The following is a 26,775-nucleotide window of genomic DNA, read 5'->3' as shown; positions in this document are numbered from 1 at the left end:
CTACACAGAAGTCCATCCTGCTTTTACTTACTATTCTCTGAAAAACATTTTAAGGTTAGTTGACCACAGAAGCTTTTAAACACAACAAGCATGGCTGCTAAATTAGCTCATGTAATCGCAAGCTACAATAATAAAAGCACAACATCTAAACCAAAGATGGTCACAATCCTACTACATTCCACACTGAATATTGTGTCCACTTCTGGGCATCACACATTTTAAAGAACTCTGACACACAAAAGAGTATGCGGAGGATAAAAAGCCAGATTAGTGACAGACATGGAAACCACTGTATAGGAAAAACAAACCATGAACTTAAAGATGCTTCCCCTGGAGATCAGAAGATTCTGGAAGGCAGCAGTACCTGTCTTTAAATAGTTGAAGATTGGTCAGTGTGGAAGACTTGGTTCTTTGTCTTTCAGAGGATTAAATTAGCTTCAACAAGGTCAGATTTAGAATTAATATGAAGAAAAACTTCCTTATGGGTGTTTAAAAAAGAGAAGCTAGCCACCTTCAGAAGTGTGCCCCCAGGCACTAGAAGACTCAAACAGAAGTACAGTGATTGAGACATTGAAAAAAGGGCCTTGTTAAAGGATTGTTAAAATTCCCTGAATTTGTGGATTCTAGATTCCTTTTTATGATTTATTTTCATATGTGCTTGTATAAGTTACATAGTAAGATTCAGAAATGAGAAAATCTGATACTGCCCAAGAGGGAAAAAGGAAGAAAAAAAAAAGATTTTTCACTATGAGGTTACACTATTTAGGCATGAAGAAAAAGTACCACAGTAAGAATCAGAGGATGGTAGTTTCTTTTCAGTACTTTCTCAGCCCCAGAACAGAATGGAATTGTACCAGGGTAAAATGGGACCACCAAGCCTTTGTTTCCTTATATATATATATAAGATAATATAAATGAAACATTTTATATATACTCTTTTCTTTAAAGTCTGTCACTCCAAAAAATCCACTGCCGTCAAGTCGATTACGACTCATAGCAACTCTGTAGGACAGAGTAGAGCTGCCCCATAGTGTTTCCAAGGAGCAGCAGGTAGATTCGAACTACCGACCTTTGGTTAGCAGCCAAATGCTTAACCACCGCGCTACCAGGGCTTCAGATATATTACTAGGGTTGTTAAAACGAAAGAAAGAAAGAAAAACTGGCCATCAAGTTAAATAGGCTGTTATGCATCCCCAGCCCTGCTTCTTACTAGTGGGATGGGTAAAGTTTCCAGGGTGTCTCTTCATTCTTCTTCATAGTGACTGCAGTTACCAGTGCCCCACAGCCAGGGTGCAGTATCATTCTGGAGATTCCCCCTTATTCAGTATCCTCTTCATTGACCTGCACCCCCCAGGCCTTGGGAAAAGAGTTCTTACTGTTAGGTGACATTGAGTCAGTTTTGACTCATAGTGGCCTCATGTAACAGAGTAGAACTGCCCCATAGAGTTTTCTTGGCTATAATCTTTACAGAGGCGGAACTCCAGGTCTTCTCCTACAAAGTTGCTGGGTGAATTTGAACCACCAACCTTGTGGTTAGCAGCTGAATGCTTAACCATTTGTGCTACCAGAGCTCCATTGGGAAAAGGGTAGTAATGCTTAAATAAAAATCAAGTCCCAGTAGTGAGCACTTCACTCTAGCACATATCATGCCCTGATCTGGTGTAAGTGTTCTGCCTCATAAGGAGTGATTCTAGAATGTCAGGTATCTGTGGATGGAGAGGGGGCTTATTTTGGCGTCACTAAAAATCATGCCATGTTATACTTGAGGACAGCCCACATTGTTAGAAAAACCTTCCTTTAGTTGAACCAAACTCAATCTCTTTCAAGTTTCCATCTATCATTTCTATTACAATATCTGGAGCAAAAGCAAACTCAAATAAAACAAATCAAATCTGTCTGACCCTTTTCTACCTGTCAGTCTATCAAATATTTGAAGGCAGTTATTCTATCTTTTCTTAGTCTGTTCTTCCCCACGACTTTTCCCCATAGTGTTTCCTTTCATTTGGTAATTATTGCTGCCATGCGCACTTTTCTTATTTAAGAAGAGAAACAGGTAGGCAAGCAGAGAAATGAGAAATGTGAAAGTTGGTTCTGGGGTCACCAATGACCTTTGTTTTTGCCCACATGGGCCCACAAAGTACAGGTTCAGCTAGTGAGGAGCATAGCCTGAGGATTTCAAAAATTAAACACCGTATTATGTCCACTTCTTTCAAGACAAAGGTGTACACATTGGTTTTGTGCCATTCAAAACATATGCTCCACTAAAAATCCGGATTACCAAGCCAACTAGGCTGAGTCTGGACATCTTTTTGAAGGTGAGTTGGTCATCACTGTTCTTTAGCTCCTCTCTCTGCACCCTTTTCCCTCCTAATGCAACTTGGCCTCTATACTCTCCTTCTATCTGCTATCCTGATCCACGAATCTCTTCCTTACACCGTGTTAGGGTTTTCGTATGTCTATAAGAAAAGAGCGCTTGACAGTACGAAGTACCAACCTAATGGTAATGATCCTTTCCCTTACCCCTTAAATCTGGAGTTTTGTGCACAGTTAACAGTCCTGGAAGGTTCTTGGCTCGGAGAATCTGGAACCATGAGCAGCAGCACATTAATGGAGAATTAGTGCAAAATATTATGCCAAGAGAAAGTTTCCAAAACCATGTTACAAATAACTCTTGACAAGTTTTGCAGAGAAAATCTGCATGATTAGCTTGAACTTTTTAAAGTAAAAAACACCTGACTCCTATTCTGTGTGATAAGGAAATATAAGAAGACTTTGTATTAAAAATAAACAGATTTGTCATACTTTAAGTGACATATTTAAAAATCGAAAATGACCATGATTTTTCTTTTTGCTTGGTGGTAAGAAATCCAGTGCTCTTCTCCTTCTCTGAAAGAATGGCCCTCTTTCTATCCTTCACTATCACAAATACTCTTTCCCCTGTTCACCCGTGCAAAATGTTTGCATTATCCTAAAGTTTGGATGGTGCCCTGGTGGCAAAATTGTTAAGAGCTTAGGCTGCTAACCAAAAGGTCGGCAGTTCGAATACATCAGCCACTCCTTGGAAAACCTATGGGGCAGTGTCACTATGATTCGGAATCGACTCGATGGCACACAACAACAATAACAACAACAAAATTTGGATGAGCAAAGACACATCAAACTTTACAAATCGGTGTCATTTGAAGGTCTCAATAGCTTGGCAGCTTGGCAGACTATTAATGGACCTTGGAGAAGAATAAAAACAAAAAACCAAACCAACTCACAGTGACCCTATAGGACAGAGTAGAACTGCCCCATAGGGTTTCCAAGGAGCAGCTGATGGATTTGAACTGCTGACCTCTTGGTTAGCAGCCATAGCTCTTAACCACTGTGCCACCAGGGCTCTTGGAGAACAATAACTCAAGTTTAGAACTTTGCAGGAAGATACTACCACAGAGTGATGACTCTCTTGCTTGAAAGAACTTCTGTGGACCCTTGATTTGTGACAATGCTTGTGAATCCTCATCCCCCCACCCCTACTCCAGACACTCCATATTCATTTCTAGACAGGAGTTCTTGAAAATTTTTATACTAAAGGACTGGCTTAAAGACATAGATCTCTAAATTGGAGAAGAGAAAAATAAAATGGCAGTCTTGTGAAGGCAATATTATATGCTGAAAAACACCTCTCACCAGGAACCTAGAAACTTAAAATCTGATGTTGGCTTTAGTACATCACTGTTGTGTAGCCTTGGCACAACTCGTGACCTCTGAGCTTCATTCTCCTCACCTAGGGTCAGTGTGGAGTCGGGAAACAGAAGTACAGATAACCTATCACAAACTTGAAAGTATTGATGAAGAACTTCTTGGCATACCTTCTTTATATATGCATAATTTTTGTTTGCCCCTGGAAAGTTGTGCCAGATCTAGCTATATAAGTGGGAATCAACTCAATGACAATGGGTTTGGTTTTGGTTTTTGAACTTACGCTGACTGTGTGGGAGGTAGGACTGAGTCATGTTTCAAGCCTAATAATGTAGCAACTGGCTGCTGGAAGGGAACGTCTCTGAATTTAATTTCTCCATTGTGTGAGCTCAAAGGATATTTCTACATATAGTAAACTTCCTAAGTCCCAGAATTCCTTTTAACCACTTTTTTTGAGCTTTTAAAGAACAGTTTTTTAGTAGAGTTATTTCCCTTAGTGCCTAATCATTTCCAGGTACTAGTTTAGGCTTATTAAGTCTTTGAAGTCAATAAGGTGCTATTAAATGCATCACTGCTTTGGTGTACTGAATGACAGCAAAATGGTAAACACTTGTCTGGGTGTCCAGCACAGACAGGAAATGGCTTGAGTACCCTGAGGCAGAAGCCTTTGTGGGGGAAAAATAAAACTGTTTAGTCTGGGACACGGGACATGGCCTGCTGCTTATTACCCTTTGCTGTGTTTTTTTCTTTTCTTTCTTTCTCTCTCTCTCGATTCATTTCTTTCACTTATTCATTTATTTAACATTTTTTTTAAAACCTACTGTGTCCCAGGCACTGCACTAAGTGCCCTCACCCCATCCCATGTGTAAAATTTCTTTTGTTTTTCTTTGAGCCCTGGTGGCACAATGGTTAGGTGCTCGGCTGCTAACCAAAAGGTCGGTGGTTCGAACCCACTAGTGGCTCCTCGGGAGTAAAGACCTGCTGATCTGCTCCCATAAGGACTAGGAAACCCAGTTCTACTCTGCCTGTAGGGTCACTATGAGTTGGAATCAACTTGACAGTACCTAACATCATGTTCTTACCAGGTCCGGGGAAACTTGTTCCCATAACTGCAGATCCTGCAGGGTGAATCTGGAGCACTTGCGCTCAGTACTCATGGATTCACAGAATGGACACCGTGTGATAAATTGAAATTTTTTAAATAATACTTTATTGTGTTTAAGGTGAAAGTTTACACAGCAAATTAGGTTTTCATTTAAGACTTTCTACACAAACTATTCAGTTTTATTGGTTACATTTTTCACAATGTGTCATTCATTCCGTTCTGGTAGTACCATTTCTAGTACTCTAGTTTCCCTGCCCCCTTACTTTCTCATCTTTGCTTTAGAGTAATTGTTGACCATTTGGTCTCCTATAGATGATTCTTAAAGGAGCTCATTACTCATGGGTGATAGTCTTTATTTTATGAGCCAATCTGTTATTTGGCTAAAAGGTGACCTCAAGAGATAATTTCAGTTTAAGGCTTAAAGTATATCTCAGAGCTGTGGTCCTGGGAAGTCCTCTAGTCTCAGCTGGTCTAAAAATTGAAGTATTGATGCATTACAAGAGTGATTTTTTTATCATCTATAGTGGTGTTAATGCTGTTTGGCTAAGACTTTTTTTTTTTTCCAACTGCTGCTGTTTTTGTTTTGCATCACTGTGACTTTCTAGCAGTGTGTTTGTGGATGGGGGTGGTTTGACGTATGGGCATCGTGAGTGAGAGAGGCACAGTGCATTTGTTTTATTGGTTCCATTTACAAGCATTAATGTGGGGGATTATAATTCAAAAATTGGCTTTGTTTTCTGTCTCTCTGGGTAGGTCCATTTTCTACATAATTGTATCATATATCACTTTGCCCTTTATATTATAGTAAGAATATCATAACATAATAAAAGGTTGTGATATTTTAATGAGGTTAACGTAATTTATTGTGATACTGGCTTTGGGGGATCATAAAGTTCCCAGTAACATGTGCCTCATTTCCAGAACTTTTAGTTAAGCTAGCAACTCTTATGTTGTAGAATATTGTTTCGACTTTAAGCAGGGTATTCTACCATCCAGATGATTTTTTATGTGTAGTAGATTGGGGTTCCAATGATTCTTCTTTCATGATAGTCAGATGTACGGCCTGATATTTTAATAATCTCAAAATATTCTTTACTTTTTTTTTACCTCTATTAAATATAACCATATTAGTAAACCAATCAGAGCTAATTAAATGTATTGATATAGATGGGGTCAGAGTGTCTCCTGGCTAATTCTAATCAGGAAGTTGCTGAGTTGAAAGAGCTTGTGTCGATGGCTTTCTGTCCAAGGCTTTCATCGCTAACCCTCTGGAATGGAATGTTCCTGGAGTGTAGTTGAGCACAGTGACTCCTGAATGAACTACCCAGACGCCTTCAATAATTACTGAGGGCAAAGTATTCAGATCTGCATTTGTGTTTTATGCTGACATTTAGCAGGTGCTCAATAAAAGTTGGCTGAATGTATTCAAAAGTAGGACGAACAGGCGAAAAACCTGGGCTGTACGTCAGAATGACCTAGGTTTAAATTCAAGTTCTTTAAAATTTTTAAGCCACACTTTCTTCCCCTGTAATAACACTAAATGATTGGGGATTAAATAAGATGATGAAAAGCAGGAATTAGCATAGTGTATGACACAGAGTAGGTTCTCATAGATGGTATTTAGAGAACTGATTGAATCTAAGGAGGTGTAGGGAGGTGGTGTAGCATAATGGCTAAGTGTATAGCCTCTGGAGTTACACTTCTTGAGGGTAATTCCTGGCTGTGTGGCTTACTGGCAATGGGGTTTCCTAAAAGTTTCTTAACTCTTCTCAGCTATATTAGTTTCCTATGGCTACTATAACAAATTACACAAATATAATGGCTTAAAACAGCATACGTTTCTTATCTTACAATTCTGGAATTCAGAAGTCTTAAAATCAAAGTATCAAAATGTGTGGAGGCTTTAGGGGAGCCCTAGTGCCACAGTGGGTAAGAGCTCAGCTGCTAATCAAAGGGTCAGCAGTTCGAATCCACCAGCCACTCCTTGGAAACCCTGTGGGGCAGTTTTGCTCTGTCCTATAGGGTCGCTATGGGTTGGAATTGACTCGATGGCAAAGGGTTTGGTTTTGATTAGGGGGAAATTCGTTTACTTGCCTTTTCCAGCTTCTAGAAGCTGCCTGCATTCCTTGGCTCAGGACCCCTTCTTCCATCTTCAAGGCTAGCAGGGTAACATTTTCTAATCTCTCTGTCTGTCTCTGTCCCTCTGTCTGGATCTCTGTTCTGCTTCCATTGTCACATCTCCTCTGACTCTGACTCTCCTGACTCCCTCTTATAAGGACCCCTTTGGTTACACTGGGCCCATCCAGATAATCCAAGATAGTCTCCCCATCTCAAGTCCTTAACTTAATCACATCTACAAAGTCCCTTTTGCCATGTCAAAGTAATATATTCACAGGTTCTGAAAATTAGGACACGGGCATCTTTGGGGAACCATTATTCTACCTACCACATAAGCCTTGGTTTCTTCATCTATAAAATGGGGTAATATATATGACCTGTGTCAGAATTAGGATAAGAAATAAATTAGATAATCCCTGTAAAAGACTTAGTTCAGAGCCTCCCTACACATAGTAAGCACTTAATAAATGTTGGTTATTATTGTTACACTCTGAGTGAATCTCTGAGTCCCTTCTTGCTACATAACCATCCATTGATGCCTCTGCCTCAACAAGATGACTCAGAGGGCCTGTGTGACCCAAGACTGAAAAAAAGAAGTCTCATTCCCACCAGCTATTCTTTCCCACTCAGATTCTTGGCAATCACCAACTTAGAGCCATGGTTCTCTGAAAAAACAGAGATTTCTTCCAGTCGTTTCTTAATTTCAGACAAAGTATCCTTCAGTGGAAGGGACATAACGAAGAGCCTTATATTCATAGAAGAGATCCAGAGACTGGAAATAAGGGCTGCCTCTGTTTCTTCTCTTTCCGTTCTGTACTCCTGTCAGGCCGGTCATCCCTTGTCTAGGGGAAAGGACCTTGGGGTGCAAATTGCCATTGTTTACTGCAAGGATCTTGCAACCATAACTATTGGCTGCTCATACACTCTGCCTGTTACTTTTCCATGTGGCCTATTTAATTTTGGCATATGCATTCATTAACCCAATATACTTGGTTGTGCTTTTCTTGGATAGCAATAATAAGAGTCCCTACAATGTCATTGCTGTTTTTTGAGTTGTTTTATGTTGTAAGCCTGTGGTATTCTTCATAGAGTTTATTTGGTAGGGGAAAGAAAAAAATAGCATAACGTTAATTAATTTAATATCTAACTATAGCCTCAATTCCACATTTTACTGACACGTAAATCTAAGTTGAAAAGTTGTTAAATATAAATTATATAAAGTCCTTATTTTAAATGCATGTCTATTAAGGAACAAAATAGCTCCTTCTGCAATCTAGAATTCTTGAGACTTTCTCTTTAAAAATAGTTGTTCTGGCACAAACATTCAGAGAAATATAGTAGAATCAGTTTGAGAGGAAAGGAATTTTAAAAGAAAATAATAGACATTTAATTTTTGAGTGGTTTGAGCCATTTTCCCTAACACATTTAAAATTAAGAAAGTGAATTAAGGAGTAGAGTTAAAGAAGGGGAAAGAAAGGGCAGGAAGTGAAGGTTGGATCAGAGACAGAGGGAATAAAATGAAGAGGAGAAATGGAAGAAAATGAAGGGGAAAATGCAGAGGATATAGCCACCTAATGGCTGGCAGGCTCTTCCTTTAGCAAAAATGTGGCATCTCACAACCTCTGTCCTGCCTCACTTTCCTTCTGGCACCCAGTAGCACACTTCTTAGTTTATGCCTTAGCCCGTTTCAGTTCGCGTATGTGCGGACAATGTGCCACCACCAGTACCCTCAGGAAAAACAGCATTTCCCTTGATTAATTTCATACAATTCCATTTTGGTCTTTCTTAAGCAGTCCAGTGGGCTCTGTAGTCAGACATGCCTGGTTTTAAACCCTAAATTGGTCCCTTGGGCAATTGCTTAATCTCTCTGAACCTTGGTTTCCACAACAGTAAAATGGGAATACTACTACTTACCTTTTAGTGTTCTTGTAAGAACTTAATGAGAAAATGCCTGCACACTACTTGGTACATAGTAAGCGTTTCTTTTTAAATGGAAATTCTTTTAAATAATATTGTGGCAATTATCATCATCATTATCATCATTATTTTCACAGAAGAAGTCTGATTTTCTTGTCCAATTGCGGAAAACAATATACTTTCCTGCCTCTCCCTTTTTTATGTCTCCAAACTCATAACCCCCACCCCTAAAAATAATGGAAATTGTGAAGTGTTCAAGCTCTCCTGACCTATATCTAGCTTTGCCCATTGTTCAGACTTACACCTTAGTTCTCATTGTCCTTTCCCCAACTCTCCTCACGGAGGTCACACTCCCAGACGCACAAATAACAATTAGCCCATGGTCAGTAGCAGCTGCAGTTTTTTCTCAGCACATTAGAACTGGGCAAGGGAGGTTCTATTGCTTTCTACTACTCTTTCTAAGATTTCTACTAAATCTTTCTAAGGTGTCAAATCAAAAGATGGGTTAGAATCCTTTAAAGTGCCAGGAGTCATGATGGCAACGTCTTACAGCACATTGGATTTTCCAGGTGCAAGTTTCTGTCTGACACATGAAGAGTGGATTTATGTATTCAGGCACTCTGACTGATACCACGTGAGCCTATCACTGCCTTCTTCCCACCATCACTGCTCTTTCCTGTTTCTTGGCCTTTGGAGGCCACCACCCACCTACTCGAAGGACAGTTGCTCTGTAGATGTGGCCCTTACGATTGGCTACACCCTTTCACCAACAGTTGGCACTCCCCATAAAGTAAAACTGCCTTTGAGGACCAACGGACCAGAACTACTACAGCCTCCACCAGACTGAGTCCAGTATACCTAGATGGTGCCCGGCTACCCCCACTGACTGCTCTGACTGGGATCACAACAGAGAGTCCTGGACAGAGCTGGAGAAAAATGTAGGACAAAATTCTAACTCACAGAAAAAGACCAGACTTACTGGCCTGACAGAGACTGGAGAAACCACAAGAGTATGGCCCCCAGACACCCTTTTAGCTCAGTAATGAAGTCACTCCCGAGGTTCACCGTTCAGCCAAAGGTTAGACAGCCCCATAGAACAAAACAAAACTAATGGGGCACAATAGTCCAGGGACAAGGACTAGAAGGCAGGAGGGGACAGGAAAGCTGGTAATAGGGAACTCAAGGTTGAGAAGGGACAGTGTTGACATGTTGTGGGGTTGTTAACCATTTTCATAAAACAATATGTGTACTGTTTAATGAGAAACTATTTGTTCTGTAAACCTTCATCTAAAGTACAATGAAAAGAAAAAAAAAAACTGCCTTTGATCCTCACCAAGTCCTGGCTGTCTTCCATAAACCAGTCCATGCAAAGATCCATAATTCCTTAATTTGTGTGTCTGTAGAGTGAACATCTTGGTGGGATAAGGCTTCTTATCTTTTTCAGATGGCTGAAGGATCTAAATCTTAAAAGAAAGTGTGGCTGGGACATCATTGCACTGCTTAACCAGCTAAATACACCCTGTCCTGTTGCAGCCTCTTAATTGAGAAGCTAAATTTAGTTAAGTCATTTGAACAAATTCTGGAATTACAGTCTTTAAAGTTTTCCCCAAAATTTCACCTTTATAAATGTGTGTGTGTGTGTGTGTGTGTGTGTGTGTGTAAAAATCCCACTATATTAAGATAGGAGCTCTGATGGTGCAGTGGTTAAGAGATCAGCTGCTAACCAAAAGTTCGAATCCACCAGCCACTCCTTGGAAACCCTATGGGGCAGTTCTACTCTGCCCTGTAGGGTCGCTATGAGTCAGAATCAACTCGACAGCAATGAGTTTGGTTTTCTAATAAGATAAGTGGAGTCTAAAATTTTTTATTTCTTTGTTTTTATTTATTAGATTTGTAAGCAAAAGAAACAGACCTATTTTATGAGCAATAACAATAGCTTCTTACATTGAATCAAGAAAGTCACAAATGATTGGAAGGCAATTATTTCCTAACACCTGTCCACTAGGTGTTAAGAACTTTAGCTGTTCCAGCAGGAAGACAAAAAAGCCTCTCTCTCCGGTGTTAGGTTTAGCTGTAGTCTCACCACAACAAAGTGAGCCTAGACATACAGCATTATTACTGTTGAGAAACATGTGTGAGCACGCACTGGCGCACACACACAACCATTGTCCCAAAGGCACATCATTTGGGATAAAATTTGGTTCCCTGAAAAACTTCAACCTTAGGTCGTCCTGTAGCACAAGAGGCAGCAGCATAGACAACCCCTCCCCCCCGGTAGTCTCTTCTTGGGGAGGGACTTTTGATCAAGCTGAACCTTAGCACCCCAGCCCTTCAGAGACATTCTAGTAACTTTGAACCTCACATTATGGAGTCAGAATTTCAATCCTCTTCCTTTTAAAAGGAAACCCTGGTGACGTAGTGGTTAAGAGTTCAGCTTTTAACCAAAAGGTTGGCAGTTCCAATCTACCAGGCGCTCCTTGGAAACCCTATGGGGCAGCTCCTCTGTCCTGTAGGTCACTTGATGGCAGCAGGTTTGGTTTTTTTGGTTTCCTTTTAAAAGGTTCCTTTTCACCCATGCGCATTTGCTCTAGGCCTCCCTCTGCAATCTGAGCTCTTACTGGTAGTTAAGGGGGAGGTGTGGTATAATACCAGCTTTACTGAGCAGGAGTTCTAGCCTCTTGCCAAGCCAAGCCAGACCAAACAAAACATCCTTAAGCCTCTGGTACACCTTTGCCCCAGAGCAACAGGTTCCTTCCTGACTAAACTACTGACAATAGTTCTTTCCAGAATAATTTTTTTAAAAAAGATGTTCTCACTTTTTAATGGCAGTTTCTATTTCTTAAAGTTTGCCTCACTAGGTACCCATATGAACGTATGTATATGTTAGTGTATATTTACATTCCCCCAAAAGAGTTAATCATCTTGTCAGTTCTCTCTTGGCTTAAGCTACATTTTAAAGTGTGTTTTCTCATATACAGAAATAGATTTCAAAGCAACATGAGAACTCACACCTAATATACCAAATAAGTTCGTGGTTAGACTCAACTAGCATCATATTTCTAGCTCAATCCTGACTGTGTATCAGATGCATCTATTATGCTTTTAACAAATAAAAATGCTCAACCCCCAACCCCAGATTCAGTAAATCCCAGCCATTTGTATGTTTCAAAATGTCCCCAGGTTGGACAGCCAAGAACTACAATGGTGGGTACTTTAGAGAAAAGACCAAATCTATGATAACCCATCTTTATACCGTCTTTATGCTGATCATTACACTAAAATAGTGAGCTCTCACCTCTCAAAAAAAAAACCATCCAAGTTCCATCATTCCAGGAGTAGAGGTTTATGTTCAAAGTAAAAGACAAAGTCAGAAACCCATTATGGCCATTTATTTTAGTAACACCATTTTCCTACTGTCAGGGCCTCATCTAAAGGACTAGCAAGTAACAGCAAATGCAGTTACACTTTGCCTGAGGAAGGAGCTTTGAATACTTCTTTTATTATATTGCCAAAGATTAGGACTAGAATGTAAATCTGAGAAAGTCGTATCAGAGGCCTTCCTGATTAACAGAAATGGAAACAGGTATTTAGATGTCACCAATAAATCAATTAAAGGAGGAAAGAAGCTTCAAATAGCCATCATTGTAGTTACTAACTTCAGGGATTGTAGCACTTGGTGAGTGCTGACCCCAGCATCTTCTCGTCATCCACCTGGAGCAAAATGGAGGAAATTAAAGCAAGGGAACAGTCTCATCATATTAAACACAGAATCTGCAAGATTTAACTGTTTGCTAAGGTGGAGTGAAAGCAAAGCAGAGCCAGACGTTTCTAAAAACCTTGTCAGCTTTTGTGGACTTAAGTTGTGAGAATGTGAATCAGTGTGTGAGTTTGTGTGTGTATATGTGTCTAGGTTTACATAAGTCCAGACTCTGGGAATTATTTTAACTTTCACAATTATTTCTAATACAATAATATTTTTAAATAGGAAGAGTCTGTAATAAAGTAGTACATAAAGTAATTTCTCAGTGAAGTTTGAGGGAGCCATGGATGCTTCCTCTCCATTCTCCTTTTGGTCTGTCAATCACCAAGCCCTATTAAGTTCTTTTCAGTTTACCAATTTTAGAAACCTTAGTTTATATTGGACAGAAGCAGTTGGAATAAGATTTCTGGCGATTAGAACCCACACTAGCCTAGGAGTTTAAAAATTGAAAGCAAAAAAACGGATCCAATTTCCTGATCTTCCAGAAAATACTTTATGTTTTAAGGGCAGACACTACCCGCCTGAGTCTCAATTTCTTCATCTCTAACTTGGGAATAATATCTTCCCCATCTTCTCACAAGGTTATAGAGAAAAGCATTTTGTAATCTTCACAATATTATACAAATGTATGACATCATTAGTTTAAGCTTCTGCTGTTAAAACTTCTTATACAGCATGTGTAATAGAAATGTGTGTTTATTACAGATGGTGTTTTATAAAAGATGTGTAGTGAAGGAAGTAATTTTGGTGATGTGACATTTCAGTGTGAACTTATTCTTGCTATGCCAAAATATAACTCACATCTCTTCTAATACTCTGTGGCCTAGGTTTGGATTTCTTCTTTATTTCTTGCTGGTTCCCAGACTATTTTACTCTGTTCTCTCAGTCCTCCCCCATACATCTGGGCTAAGAGTTGGAGCACCCCCTTACCAGTTTTGCAGCCCTCCTTTAATGGCTATGCTGGAAGAAGGGTAACTTGGGGACCTCACCTCCTATAAACTCCTTATTGCCATCGAGGCAGCAGATTATTTCCTAATGAGTGTGAAGTGCTTTGGGAGAGCAAAAACTGAGGACCTCTCCTCTGCCATTCCACATGTGGCCTGTCTGTCACCATGTCCTGCCAAATTTGTCTCAATCTTTCTCAGATCAACCCTTTAGCACAAGACATATATTCTCTCTCCTGGATCACTTATGTAGCCAGGTAATTGGAGTCCTCCCTTAAGCCTGTGCTTCTACCCTTAAGCTTGCCTACCCAATCTTTCCTCTACTCGACATGCTGAAGTAATCTTGCCAAAACCTACATCTGTATATATCAGTTCCCTGTATAAAACCTTGAATGGCACCCATTCTCCTATAGGAAAACCCTGTAGTGTCTAGATATGACAAATAAGACTTTCTAAATCTGTTGCCCGTTCAACTTGTCAGTGTCTCCACTCACACTTGTACCCAGCAATACTGAGTTACTCCAGGTTCCTAAATGCACCATACCCTTTTAATGCTCGGTGGTGTTTTTCATGATTCCCTGTAACTACTATGCCCTCTGCCACTCTTTTCTCTCTGGAAAATTTCTATTCATCTTTTAAAGTTCTGTTCCACTGTTACTCTTTCTTTGATGTAGTTTTTAGATCTTCCCAGAATTAAACTACTCTAGATAGCAGTACTGGGCAGAGTGGTTAAAATCTATGGCTTGTAACCCAAAAGGTCAGCAGTTCGAATCCACCTTGGAAACCCTGTGGGGCACTTCTACTCTGTCCTATAGGGTCGCTATGAGTCGGAATCTACCTGATGGCAACGAGTTTAGTTTAGTTTTTTTTATATAGCAGTGCAGGGGGCAGTGTGGGTTCAGTGGTAGAATTCTCACCTTCCATGTGGGAGATCAAGTTCAATTCCTGGCCAACGCACCTCATGCACAGCCACCACCCATCTGTCAGTGGAGGGTTATGTGTAGCTATGAGGTTGAACAGGTTTCAACAGAGCTCCTAGACTAAGACAGGCTAGAAAGAAAGGCCTGGCAATCTACTTCCAAAAATCAGCCAATGGAAACCATATGGATCACAATAGTCCGATCCGCAACCAATCATGGGGATGGCGCAGGACTGGGCGGTGATTTGTTCCCTTGTGCATGGGGTTAGCATGCCGACTCCATGGCAGCTAACAACAACATAGCAGTACGTGCATTTATCATTGTACATATTACACCAAGTTAGAATAATTTATTTCTCCTTCTAGGTTGTGAGCTTCTTAAGGGCAAAAATCATGCCTTCTTTATTTTTGGATCTCCAGAAACTACAGAGTGTCTGACAAGTTATAGCTGCTCAACAAATATTTCTTAAGTAAACGAATGGATTGATTCTCAGGAATGAAAACAATACATATCTTGTATAATTTGTGGGACCGAGCTCTAGGAAAAGAAATATCTGATAGTGCTCAATCTTCCAGTAAATTCTTAGTTGTAAGCATCTCGTTTACATGAAGGAACAACAGAAACTGACCAAATCAGGCCTGCTGTGAGCCACGCTTCTTATGACATATGCATTAGTATCACAGATGGGTTATTTTCCCCATCATCTTCTCCATATGACTTGAGCAGATGTCGTTACACTGACATTCATAGGCAGAGCTTCTCGACAATTTCAGTTATTTCAGAAGCAAAATTGTTCTCTGTAAAAGCACTACCTCCTTCCCCTACTGAAGGGTTTACTCTTCTCTCTTTCTAAGGCAAAGAGAATGCAGTCGAACACTATGTAGCTCAACCCCCACTGATAGAGTTAAATTGGAAACTAAAGAGTCCATGGTGGCACTCTGTATTTATTTGATTATTAGCTTACTTTCTCTAGGAGTCCCTCTTTTGAATCAGTGTGAGCTATAAACTGGCATGTCCTCCTCACCTTTTTTTTTTAACCTTTATGATTATGATCACTGGGCAAAAAGAGAATATTCTCAATCTTTTCTAACATTGTTGCTTCCCAAGAAACTCTTGAGGTAAAATTAAAAGTGTATCGTTTTTCTTTTTATGTTTATCATTATATTTTCTGCTTTCTGTTATTTCACGCCATTGTGTTTTTTCTTCTTTTTCTCATAAAGTACACATTTTACTTAGAAGTGAGAATTAATACCATTGTGCAACTAATGATATTTCTTTTATGAATTAACTCATCAAAAATGGTAATGAGTAGACCAACAATTGACAGAAATATAGTTTGCATCTTTTTCAACTTCTGTTCCATGAGACATGATGTGCTTTAGACATGATTAGAAACTAAAAAAATCCACTGCTGTCAAGTTAATTCTGACTCATAGTGACCTTATAGGACAGAATAGAACTGCCCCATAGGATTTCCAAAGCTGTAAGTCTTGATACAACAGACTGCCACATCTTTCTCCCGTGGAGCGGCTGATGGGTTCAAACCACTGACCTGTCGGTTATCATCCAAATGCTTAACCACAGTGCCACCAGGGCTCTTGACATGATTATAATAGCTATTAATTAGTTTTGCTCATTTCAGATGATAAATTTCTGAATCTAGTACAATTTGAATTTCCCTTTTCTCTAAGTCAGTTTTTTGAAAATATAATTGAATGTCCATTTCATGTAAAACAAATTTAACTCATGGTTTTCTTTCCTCTGTTTTTTTTTTCTTTTTCATTTATTTATTCAGTAAATACTAACTGGACATATCACTTGTTCATCGGATTTTGCTAGGCAGTGTGCAGAAAATTCTTGAGGTCGCTGTCCTCAGAAACCTTAAAGAGAAACGCACAAAAAGTTAACTGGAAAAATGATGTCACAAACAGTACCAAGCGAATAGTGCAGGCAGTAAGTTCTACGAGTCCAGAAGCCAGCCTTTACCTCCCTGACATTTTCAGTCAGAGCTTTCCAGCCTGCCATCCTTTGTGATTTATTTTTAATGGTTCTTTTAATCTCTTTCCAACATGTAGACAGATGCAGGAACATATCACTGGTTCTATGCCCTGTCTCTCTATTGCTTCAGCTCTACCTCTGAGCTCTTGAAATAAATATTGGAAGCTATATCCAGACTATTTTGTGTAAGTCAGATTATTATCTACCCACTTGTTCTGTAGTAAAGGAAATAGGGCTATATGAATCAGGAAGACGGCATTTTCCCTCCTATCTCCAACCATACCTGCATATTTAAAATCTTAGAAAATACATGAGCATGTTCAGCAATGAATTGTTATCAAATTAAGTTGTTGTTGTTCTTGTTAGGTGCCATTGTGTCAGTTCCAACTCATAGTAACCCTTTGTACAATCATGCGTTGCTTAACATCCATGATAAGTTCTGTGAAATAAGATGTGATTTGGATGTTGTGTGAACACCATATTATATACTTAGCAAAGCTATATGGGATACGGCTGCTGTCACTAGCACTGGTTTTGCTGCTTTTGGGAGCCATGATGCACTTCACGGTAATATTTTCGAAAGAAGATTTCAGAGAGATGATGCTACAACACTCAAGAGACACACGGTACACAAGATTGGATGCTGCTGCCTACTAGTCCAAGTATACACTGTTATATAGTAAAATTTTTATTTGTAGTAGGAAAAGTTCACATTAAAATAAACGATAGAAATTATAGTACATACATAAGCCAGTAACAGGCATTTATTATGGCTATCAAGACATAGTATTATAGGTTAAATATATACTGTATCATTATATGCCTGGCAGTGCAATCACTTTGTGTACAAGAGACATGAGATACATGTGTTGCATGCATGAAGCTGTTGGGTTCACTATGTCTGGTTGCATCCACTACGTCCCATTCTCTGATTGGAATTTCTGAACTCTGTTATAACTTTATGGGACCACGGACATACATGCGGTCAGACGTTGCCCAAACAGACATTATGTAGCGCATGACTGTATAACAGAACAAAACGTTCCAGGCCCTGCACCATCCTCACAATCATTGCAATGTCTGAGTCCAGTGTTGCAGCCACTGTGTCAATCCATCTCATTGAAGGTCTTCCTCTTTTTTTATTGACTCTCTACCAAGCATGATGTCCTTCTCTAGGGATTGGTCCTTCCTGATAACACGTCCGTAATAAGGAAGACAAAGTCTCACCATCCTCACGTCTAAGGAGTACTCTGGCTGTACTTTTTTTAGATTCGTTCTTTTGGCAGTCGATGGTATAGTCAATATTCTTCGCCAGCACCGCAATGTATCAGTTCTTCACTCTTCCTTTTTCATTGTCCAGCTTTCGCATGCATATGAGGCGACTGAAAAGACCATGATTTGGTTCAGGCACGTGTTACTCATCAAAGTGACATCTTTCCTGTTTTAAGATTCTGAAGAGGTTTTTTGCAGAAGATTTTCCCAATGCAATATGTCACTTGATTTTTTGATTGCTGCTTCCATGGGCATTGATTGTGGATCCAAGTAAAAGGAAATCTTGGACAACTTCAATCTTTTCTTCATTTATCATGATGTTGCTTATTGGTCCATTTGTGAGGATTTTTGTTTTCTTTATGTTGAGGTGTAATCCATACTGAAGGCTATAGTCTTTGATCTTCATCAGTAAGTGCTTCAAGTCCTCTTCTTTGTCAGCAAGCAAGGTTGTCACCTGCATATCGCAGGTTGTTAGTGAGTCTCCCTCCAATCCTGATGCCACATTCTTCTTCATAAGGTCCAGCTTCTCAAATGATTTGCTCAGCATACAGATTGAATATGTATGGTGAAAGAACACAATTCTGCTGTTACTTAGTACAAATTAAGTAAGCTCCATTAATAACTCTCATTATATTGACATCCAATGTGAATTGTGTACATAGCTTTCCCTTGACTCCATAAACCAAGGTTCTTCTGTGCTCTTCTGTCCCTTCCTGGCAATAGGCAAGCAATTCTTGACTCATATAAGTGATGAGGCTGTTTGAACAATGTGGCCAATAATGCTTTCACCACCGATTTTTTCTTTAACTTCAGTGAATCATTCTGCACACAGCCCCATAACCTTTTTAGCACTCTTCTGCTAATAGCTTTGTTAAAATTACCCCAGTTAATCAATCCCTCCCAGTGTTCACATACCTTTCCACTGCATTGGCTATAATTACCTCATTGTATTTGAAACGCTATTATGCTACATTTGAAGCACCTGAGGGCAGGAACTGTGCCTTCTCCGCAGTGGTAAACCCAAAGCCTAGTGCAGTTCCTGGTATGTGAAAGGAACTCAGTAAAGATTTGTTGAATAAATGCTCAGCCTTGAAAGAAAGGCATGGGGTACTATGGAGGCCCAGAGGAAAGGCACCAAACCCAGTCAGTCAACAGAGAGTCAGGGAGATTTCGGTGGAAGATACACGTGAACTGAGACCTGAAGGGTGACTGGAAATTAGCTAGGCATGCTGTTGTCATGACCCCACATACAACAGAACAAAACATTGCTTTGTCCTGCACCATCTTTAGATCGTTGGTATGCTCAAATTGATTGTTGCTGCCAAAGTATATTTTGAGTACCTTCCGCCCTAGGAGGCTCATCTACCAGTACTATATCAGACAGTATTCTATTGTGATTGATAGGGTTTTCATTGGCTAATTTCTGGAAGTAGATTACCAGACCTTTCTTTCTAGTCTTAGTCTGGAAGCTCTGCTGAAACCTGTCCACCATTGGTGATCCTGCTGGTATTTGAAATACTGGTGGCATAGTACCCTGCATCATAGCAACGCGCAAGCCACCGCAGTATGACTAACTGATAGATGGTGGTAGCTAGGCATAGGAAGAGGAAAATACAGACAAAAAGAAGAGCATGGACAAAGACTGATTTGGGAGAAAGCAAGGTTCACTGAAAGATGGAAAAATATTAGTGTAATTCTCCCTTATGTTAACTAGGCCTGAGAATCAAAATGAAAGTTATAGTGGTATGCATGTATGTGTATACGACTAGGTATGTGTGTATGAGAACCTGTAGTTTTTTTAAGTTTAAGTAGATATAATAAAAAATCAAATTCATCATCCTGTAAAATCCTTGCTATGTAACCAAAAGCCCTTTACATGCTAAACATTTACATTAATTTTCTCGTTCTTTTTTTCTCAAGAGAAATTTTAATTTTTTCCCCTTTTTTCTGTTTTAACTATTGGCATTTTAATAGAATTTTTTAAGATAGTTTCACTGCAAACAATAGTATGTTTAAGTAGAGAGTTGTGGAGCTAACCACCTTGCATAAGATTACTATATAAAGGAAAACTGTTGCAGGTTTCAAACATTCAACTTAGAAATGAACATTTAGAAAATTACCTGTTTCTGAATTGAGGGTTTAGCTGCACAAAGGACAACTGGCAGCAGGATGTAGTGGAAAGTATACTTATCTTGGAGTCAGAGCATCTATGCCCTTTAAAAGCCAGTTGCCATTGAGTCAATTCCGGTTCATGGTGACCCCATGTGTGTCAGAGTAGAACTATGCTCCATAGGGTTTTTAATGGCTATCATCTTATGGAAGGTGGTCACCAGGCCTTTCCTCCTAGGTACCTCTGAGTGGATTTGAAGGGCCAACATTTCAATTAGCAGCCCAGCATAAACCATTTGTACCACCTAGGGACCTTGTACACCTTTTACCGTTTATTCCATGAGACTCTTAGTCCCGTCTTCTGTTGAATGGGATCTATAATATCGCCTCTGTATCCTTCACAGGTATTCCCAAAATTGAAAGAGAGACTGTATGTGAAATGCATCACCTTACAGATGGTAGATGGGTGTATTTAGCTATAGCACAAGGTTATTTGCTATTTTAGTTATTTTTGTTAAGTTAGAAAATAAAAATGTTATATATGGAAAAATATGTACAACTATTATAGGTGAGTGAAAGTAAAGCTATACTTTTTAATACACTTATAGTCTTAAATAGTTTTTCTGTTTGTGGCATAAATATGGCAAGTGTGTTTACATAGAAATGACTGTTTTTTCATTAGCCTAAGGATGATTACACATTGTAATCATTTTGTCTCATAGAATGATTGAAGATAGCGGGAAAAGAGGCAATACCATGGCAGAAAGAAGACAGCTGTTTGCAGAGATGAGTAAGTATGGAATTGTTAACGAACACCTTATAGTTTCCATTGAACACACAAGGAAAGATTGGAAATAGCCATTTAATCCCTATAACACATGTAGTTTTCCATTAAATTCCTTGAATAAAATGTACATTTGGACCTTTTTGCCTTGTATGAGGTAAGAGTTAAATTAGCTAACGATTCGTTAGAATTTGTTGCTAGAATGTACATTTTATGTGAAATAAAAAGTTTATGGAGATACACACACACACACACACACACACACACACACACACGGTCACTTGAAACACTATATAGTTTTAACATTAATACAGTCTGCTAAGCTTTAAAGCCTGTGTTCATCCCCCTGCACTGCAGTATCTGGCATATAGATAAAGTTTGTGAAATGAATCACTGAACATCTTACCTATAAAATGGTATCACATGTTCACATGGGAAAGAGGAATCAGGCATAATTACTGAGCCAAACTATAAGTTGTTATTTGGAACTCACCAAGAGGTGGAGAAGGAACCCTCGTGGCTCAGTGGTTAAGTGCTAGGCTGCTGACCGAAAAGCTGGCGGTTCGAACCTACCAGCCTCTCCACAGGAGAATGATGTTGCAGTCTGCTTCAGTAAGGATCACAGCCTTGGAAACCCTATGGGGCAGTTCTACCCCATCCTATAGTGTTGCTATGAGTCGGTATCAGCTTGACAGTGACAGGTTTGATTTTTTTTGGTTTAAGAGGGGGAGAATCTGTTCTTCAAGCCAGTTCCTAAAAAGTACAAAAGAAAACAAAAGATGAAAAGAGCTTGGAGGTTACCTGCTGTACAAGGGGAAGCCAAACCAAGACTATATTTACTGACTCCAGCAGAAAAGCCATTCTATATAGGCCATTGGTTTATGTAAGTGCCTGGTTGCTATATATGCATTTAATTGGTAGTGTCTCACACTTAGACCGTTTTTCTTATTCATAAAAGAACTTGACATTGGGGAGAAAACACACATCTCAAATGTAAAGAAATAAAAAGCAAGATTCTCTTATTGTCTTTGTATCTCCTTCCCTGCGTTAGGAATGAGGATGAGCAGGAGTGAGTTGTAAGCCTTTCTTCCTGAGAAGGCAGTAGACAAAATTAGGTTTCTACTGAAGATTGGAACTGATGGGCAAGAATGAGGGTAGGAGGAGATAAAGAAAAGTCCCAGATAATAAGATTCATATTTTCCTTTATCATCTGTCAGTAATCTGGCAGCACCAAGACAGTGTTAGAACTAACAAAGAGGGAAGAAAATTAAAATTGATGTGGGGAATCTCAGTCACACTTCTTGCTTTTTCTCTAGGAGGGTTTTCCACTCTTGGAGACGTGTCTAAAGTGTCTGGGAAAGCTTCAGCCAAGACTTTCCAGTTTCCTAGGGCATGTTTGGTTCTGTATCTCCCCTCCTGGGATGGCCAGTCACTGGAATTGTGACCTTTGTTAATACAAATCTAACAGAACAGAGAACCTACTGACTGCCTGGCTGTCGAAAGAAATCCCCAAACAGCACAGATGTCCTCCCATATCATAGATTCTAGACTAAAAAAGCAAGAGGTATATACAACACAGGCCAACATCTTATAGATTAAAAAAAAAATTAACATTGAATATAAAAGAAAAAAGTAATAAAAATTTTGGGGAAATCTTTGAATTTATCATTGTAACATTAAACACTGTATCGGTACACTGTAAGAATTATGAAAGTGTGCTTATTTATGATTTTGTAAATAGTTCTCTGAGTTTAAGTACATTATCCCAGTTTCTTCTGCACTAGACGCAGTGTAGGGCACAGAGGATACATCCATCACAAATGTCCAACTGCATTAAAGATTTAAATTGCCCAGCTAAAAGAAAGATGAATTTTATAGTCATAGAAACAGAACATCTCTAAATTATTCTTCATCTGAGAGAGACTTAGGAAAATTGTGCATTGATTTCCCAAATCGTAACTGTCTTTTTATAGAAACTTCTCAGGGATGTTGGGCAGCTTTATTAAATAGCTTTATGAGTTTTCTTGATGAGTGATCAGAATAGTTAAGCAAGCCACAGAAATGTGTATCTTTCTTCCTTGGGTGTGCAAAATAATAGACTCAGATGTTGGCCGAAACTGCTGAACACATCTGACCTTAACAATCCGTTACTTTGAGCCCCATACTTAGGTCAGCACTAAGTAGAACACATCTGCATTAAGTGGAGATTCTGCTGGATAAAACAATGGGCTGGTTTCAAAAGAAGGAATTGATTTTGACTGATAAGACAGTCATACAAGAGAGAAAGATAATCTCATTGAGACTGTGTTAAATAGTTGAAAAATATATGTTACCCCAGTGCTATCAGGACACCAAAGAAAGAAAAGGAAACGGTTACCTATGAAGACTGGCATCAAGAATTGGAAAGAACTTCTAGGAATCATTGATGGCTACACAGGGAGCTAAAAAAAGAACGAAGAATTTGTAATTTTGGTCAACTAAGTATTATCTAGAAATAATTTTTAAAAAAGAGAGAGATTCTCTACTTTGGAAATTACAAAGAGCAGAGAAGAACAATTGATAAGAAAGTCTGGCAACTTCAATTGATTGCAGCATGTAAGTATGTATGAAATATCTACTCTAAGCTCATTATCACAAGGAGCAAAAGCATAAAGGAAAGGCAGGGAAAGAAACAAAGAGCAGTGTGTGACTCACAAGTAAGCAAAGAAGGGCTAACCTTATATTAAAAAGTGGGTGGCCATTTACTTTGATTTGAGAAATTCTGAGTAGTCTGCTCTTAACCAAATATTCTCTTTGCCACACTGCCCAAATTATCCATTTATTAAATACCTTGGATTGAGACAGAAGACTCTAGTTAAATGTGAGTGTCATCCCCACTTTGGCTTTTCCAGTCATCAAATAAGTTTATCAGTTCAAATAAGTTTCTCAGACCGGCTACTAGCAGAATAGTGTTTGTTCTTAGAACTCAACTCTCCTCTTCCTCCTCTGTTTTTCTGCTCTGAAGGCACATTTACTCTGCCTTGAGTGATAGTTACTTGTGGACATGTCTGGATCTCCCACTATTGTGAACTGTATCGGGACAGACCCTGGGCGTTTACCTTTGAATCTTACCATTCACCTTACATGCTGAATCAGTGCTTATTTAAATGCTTATGGGATACAGGATGGGTAGGTTTTGATGGGAGGGAAGCAACTGGAAACACTCCTTCAGAACATGGAGGGCTTCCTAACAAGATAAGGAAGGTCCTGGGGAAAGTGATAGCACTGCCCCATACGAGGAGGGACCAGAAAGGGAAGCACGTGGAGGTACTCAGCAAATACTGTGCAATTGTTTGAAGGCAGACAGTCCTACTCCAGAATATTGGCTACACTCAGCATGTGTACTGTTGGAATAGAACCTAGGGCATTATTTTGCAGTGTACACTGTGAGTTTTTGGAAAACTGATTTAAAAAAATTCAGAAAGAATGATATACATGATCCTGCTACCATAGGCCATGATTGATCTGAGACCATCAGTGACTATTTCCACTTTTTTCTTCATTTCTCATGTTCCTCAGCCTCTTTAACATGTTAACACTGAGGATCATCATCCTGGAAACTCTCTTACTTTCTCTTCTGTCACCACCCTGACTTGGTCTTCTGCTTTTTCTGAGCACTCTAATTCTCTTTTTCTGGCTCTCAGTACCATCCAGACCTGCCATCAGACTTTACCAAAGTTTTATTCTTCACGCATTCTTTCCACATATAATTTCATTTTTCTCCCAAGGATTTACCTCTACTGCTATTTGCTATGGCTCCCAGGTGTTCAAAGAGTTTCCCTAAAACACCTCCCATATTCTCATGAACCAGCTTATAAGGAATAACCAGTTGCCCTCCAGTCAGTTCTGACTCATGGTAACCCCAAGTGTGTCAGAGTAGAACTATGCTCCATAGGGTTTTCAATGGCTAATTTTTCAGAAGTAGATCACTAGATCTTTCTTCTGAGGCACCTCTGGGTAGTCTCAAGCCTCCAAACTTCCAATTAGCAGCCGAGCACGTTAACCGTTTACACTACCTAGCAACTCCTTATCAGGAGCAAAAAAACCCAAACTTGTTGCCATCAAGTCAATTGCAGCTCGTAGCAACCCTGTAGGACAGAGTATAACTGCCCCATAGGGTTTCCAAGGAGCGGCTGCTGGATTGGAACTGCTGACCTCTTGGTTAGCAGCCAAGCTCTTAACCACTGTGCCACCAGGGTTCCTATCAGGAATTTAAAAAAAAAAAAAATCCATTGCCGTCGAGTTGGTTCTCACTCATAGCAACCCTATAGGACAGAGTAGAACTGCCCCATACGGTTTCAAGGAATACCTGGTGGATTCGAACTGCTGACCTTTTGGTTAGCAGCCACAACAGCACCAGGAATAATCACCATATAAACTTGACCTTCCTTCCAGCCTTGCCTCCTCCCTGTCAAGACTTCTACTAATGAAGTGACTTGAAGTGGACTCACCATTGCCTCCACGAATGGTGCCCATGAAAAAGCAAATGCCTATGCCAGGGCTGCTGCCCCCAGTGTTTCTTCTAAAGCTACTAAGTCTCTGAGCAACTGCCAAGTGTGTTCTGGGCACTTCTTGGAAGTGGAAGAGTATTCTGCTTCCCAATTTTGGTCCTCATTTTGCCACCTAGAGTCTGGAATAACTGCTCACCATCTCCTCTAAGAAAAATAATCCCAGTCTTGGCCCAGTCAAGTCACACTGCTACACGTTGTATGTTTGCTGAGAATTCCTGAAATATAACTCTAGTCATGGGCTCCATATGCACATATACAGCTGCCCACTGAATATCTCTACTTGGGTGTCCCACATACAACTCAAACTCTGTAAGTCCCAAACTGAACTCTTTGTCTTTACCCACTTGTAAACCTATTCCTTCCTCTTGGCACTTTAGCTCATTGAGGGACACCGTATCCTATTCAGTTGCCTACGGTATATATCTGAGCATCATCTTTGACTCCCAAACTTCTTTACTTCCCTCCCAATCTCTCTCTCTCTCTCTCTCTCACACACACACACACACACATACATATCTAGTTAAACATCAAGCATGAGACAGAATTCAAAGACAAAGTTTATAGGCTTTATCTTTATCCTATAAACATTGGTTGAAAGAATTTTTTAAATACATGATATATTTAAGACCTAAATGACTATATGGAAGGCTGTGTAGTAAGCTATCAAAAGATACAAGGCAAAATATAAGTGAATTGTATAAGACTGTTAAGAGTATTATGAAGGTAAAACCCAAAATTATGTTAAGGCTGTGTATAGGTATGTAAGTATGTATGGATGGATAGACGGATGGGTGGATGGATGAACTACCCATTTTTACACAAATAACGCACGCCTTCTACATTTGTTTGCCAACTGCGCCCTCCCCCTGCGAGGTATTTTCATAAGTGTCACTATGCCAATTTTTTTCACATGTTGCTGTAAGAAAATTAGTGTAGTGAGCTTACAAAAGTACCTCATGGGGGAAGGGTGCTGCTGGCAAACAAACATAGAAGGTGCACATTATTTGCATAAAAATATGGTAATTTCCCTTTATAATAAAGTTACTAGACTGCTAGATCAGGAAAACAACATAGGATAAAAATTAACCTTAATTTCATCAAAATATTGACAAAAGCTCTTGGGTTGTGCCTGCATTAAAGAAATGTGGGTCAGCATAGAGTTAGGTAGATTTATAGGTAGCATCATATTCATGACTAGAGGAATAATTATTGTGTCAATCAATTTGGAGGAAGGTCTCTAGTGGCATACAGGAAGGCTCTATTCTTGGTTCTGTTCAGGTCCTTGCTTTTAATCAATGACTTGAATAAAGATACAGAAGACACACAACTACTCCAGAGGTAGGCTACGGATTTATGGATTTTTAAAAAGAGACCGCACGTGCAAAAATTCGTAGCTTCTTGGGGCAGAGATAAAGAAGTTTATTTGAAACAAGGTGAATAAACAGAGCAAGAACTATGTAGCGTGGCTCAGCTCAGCTTCTTTTGGTCCCAGAATCCATTGTGCATGCTTCGGTTGCCACTGATATTGTTAGTCTGCTGCTGTATCTGAAAAGCTAAATTTTATTACTCACCACATCCCTTTTAATATCTGGGTCTTACATCATCAGCCAGGAG

The 26,775-nt window shown here is 39.5% G+C and overlaps 1 protein-coding gene across 13 annotated transcripts in view; it reads left to right on the top strand.

The window, feature by feature from the left end:
- Nucleotides 1-26,775, top strand: part of DTNA (dystrobrevin alpha) — a 446,516-nt gene that overhangs the window by 247,115 nt on the left and 172,626 nt on the right. For 7 of the 13 annotated variants that reach the window (XM_004386870.1, XM_023741171.1, XM_023741170.1 and 4 more), the window contains exon 1: nt 20,551-20,617. In XM_004386870.1, coding sequence (XP_004386927.1) covers nt 20,551-20,617 — 67 coding nt within the window. Of the gene's footprint in view, nt 1-20,544; nt 20,618-26,775 lie in introns of those variants that run through there. The other 6 variants (XM_004386882.1, XM_004386874.2, XM_004386880.1 and 3 more) reach the window with 3 other exon arrangements.

This window comes from Trichechus manatus, unplaced genomic scaffold (assembly GCF_000243295.1).
Source record: "Trichechus manatus latirostris isolate Lorelei unplaced genomic scaffold, TriManLat1.0 scaffold00175, whole genome shotgun sequence".
NCBI classification, from domain to species: domain Eukaryota; kingdom Metazoa; phylum Chordata; class Mammalia; order Sirenia; family Trichechidae; genus Trichechus; species Trichechus manatus.
Note: the sequence above shows the minus strand (reverse complement) of the source record. Positions and strands in the feature narration are given on the sequence as shown.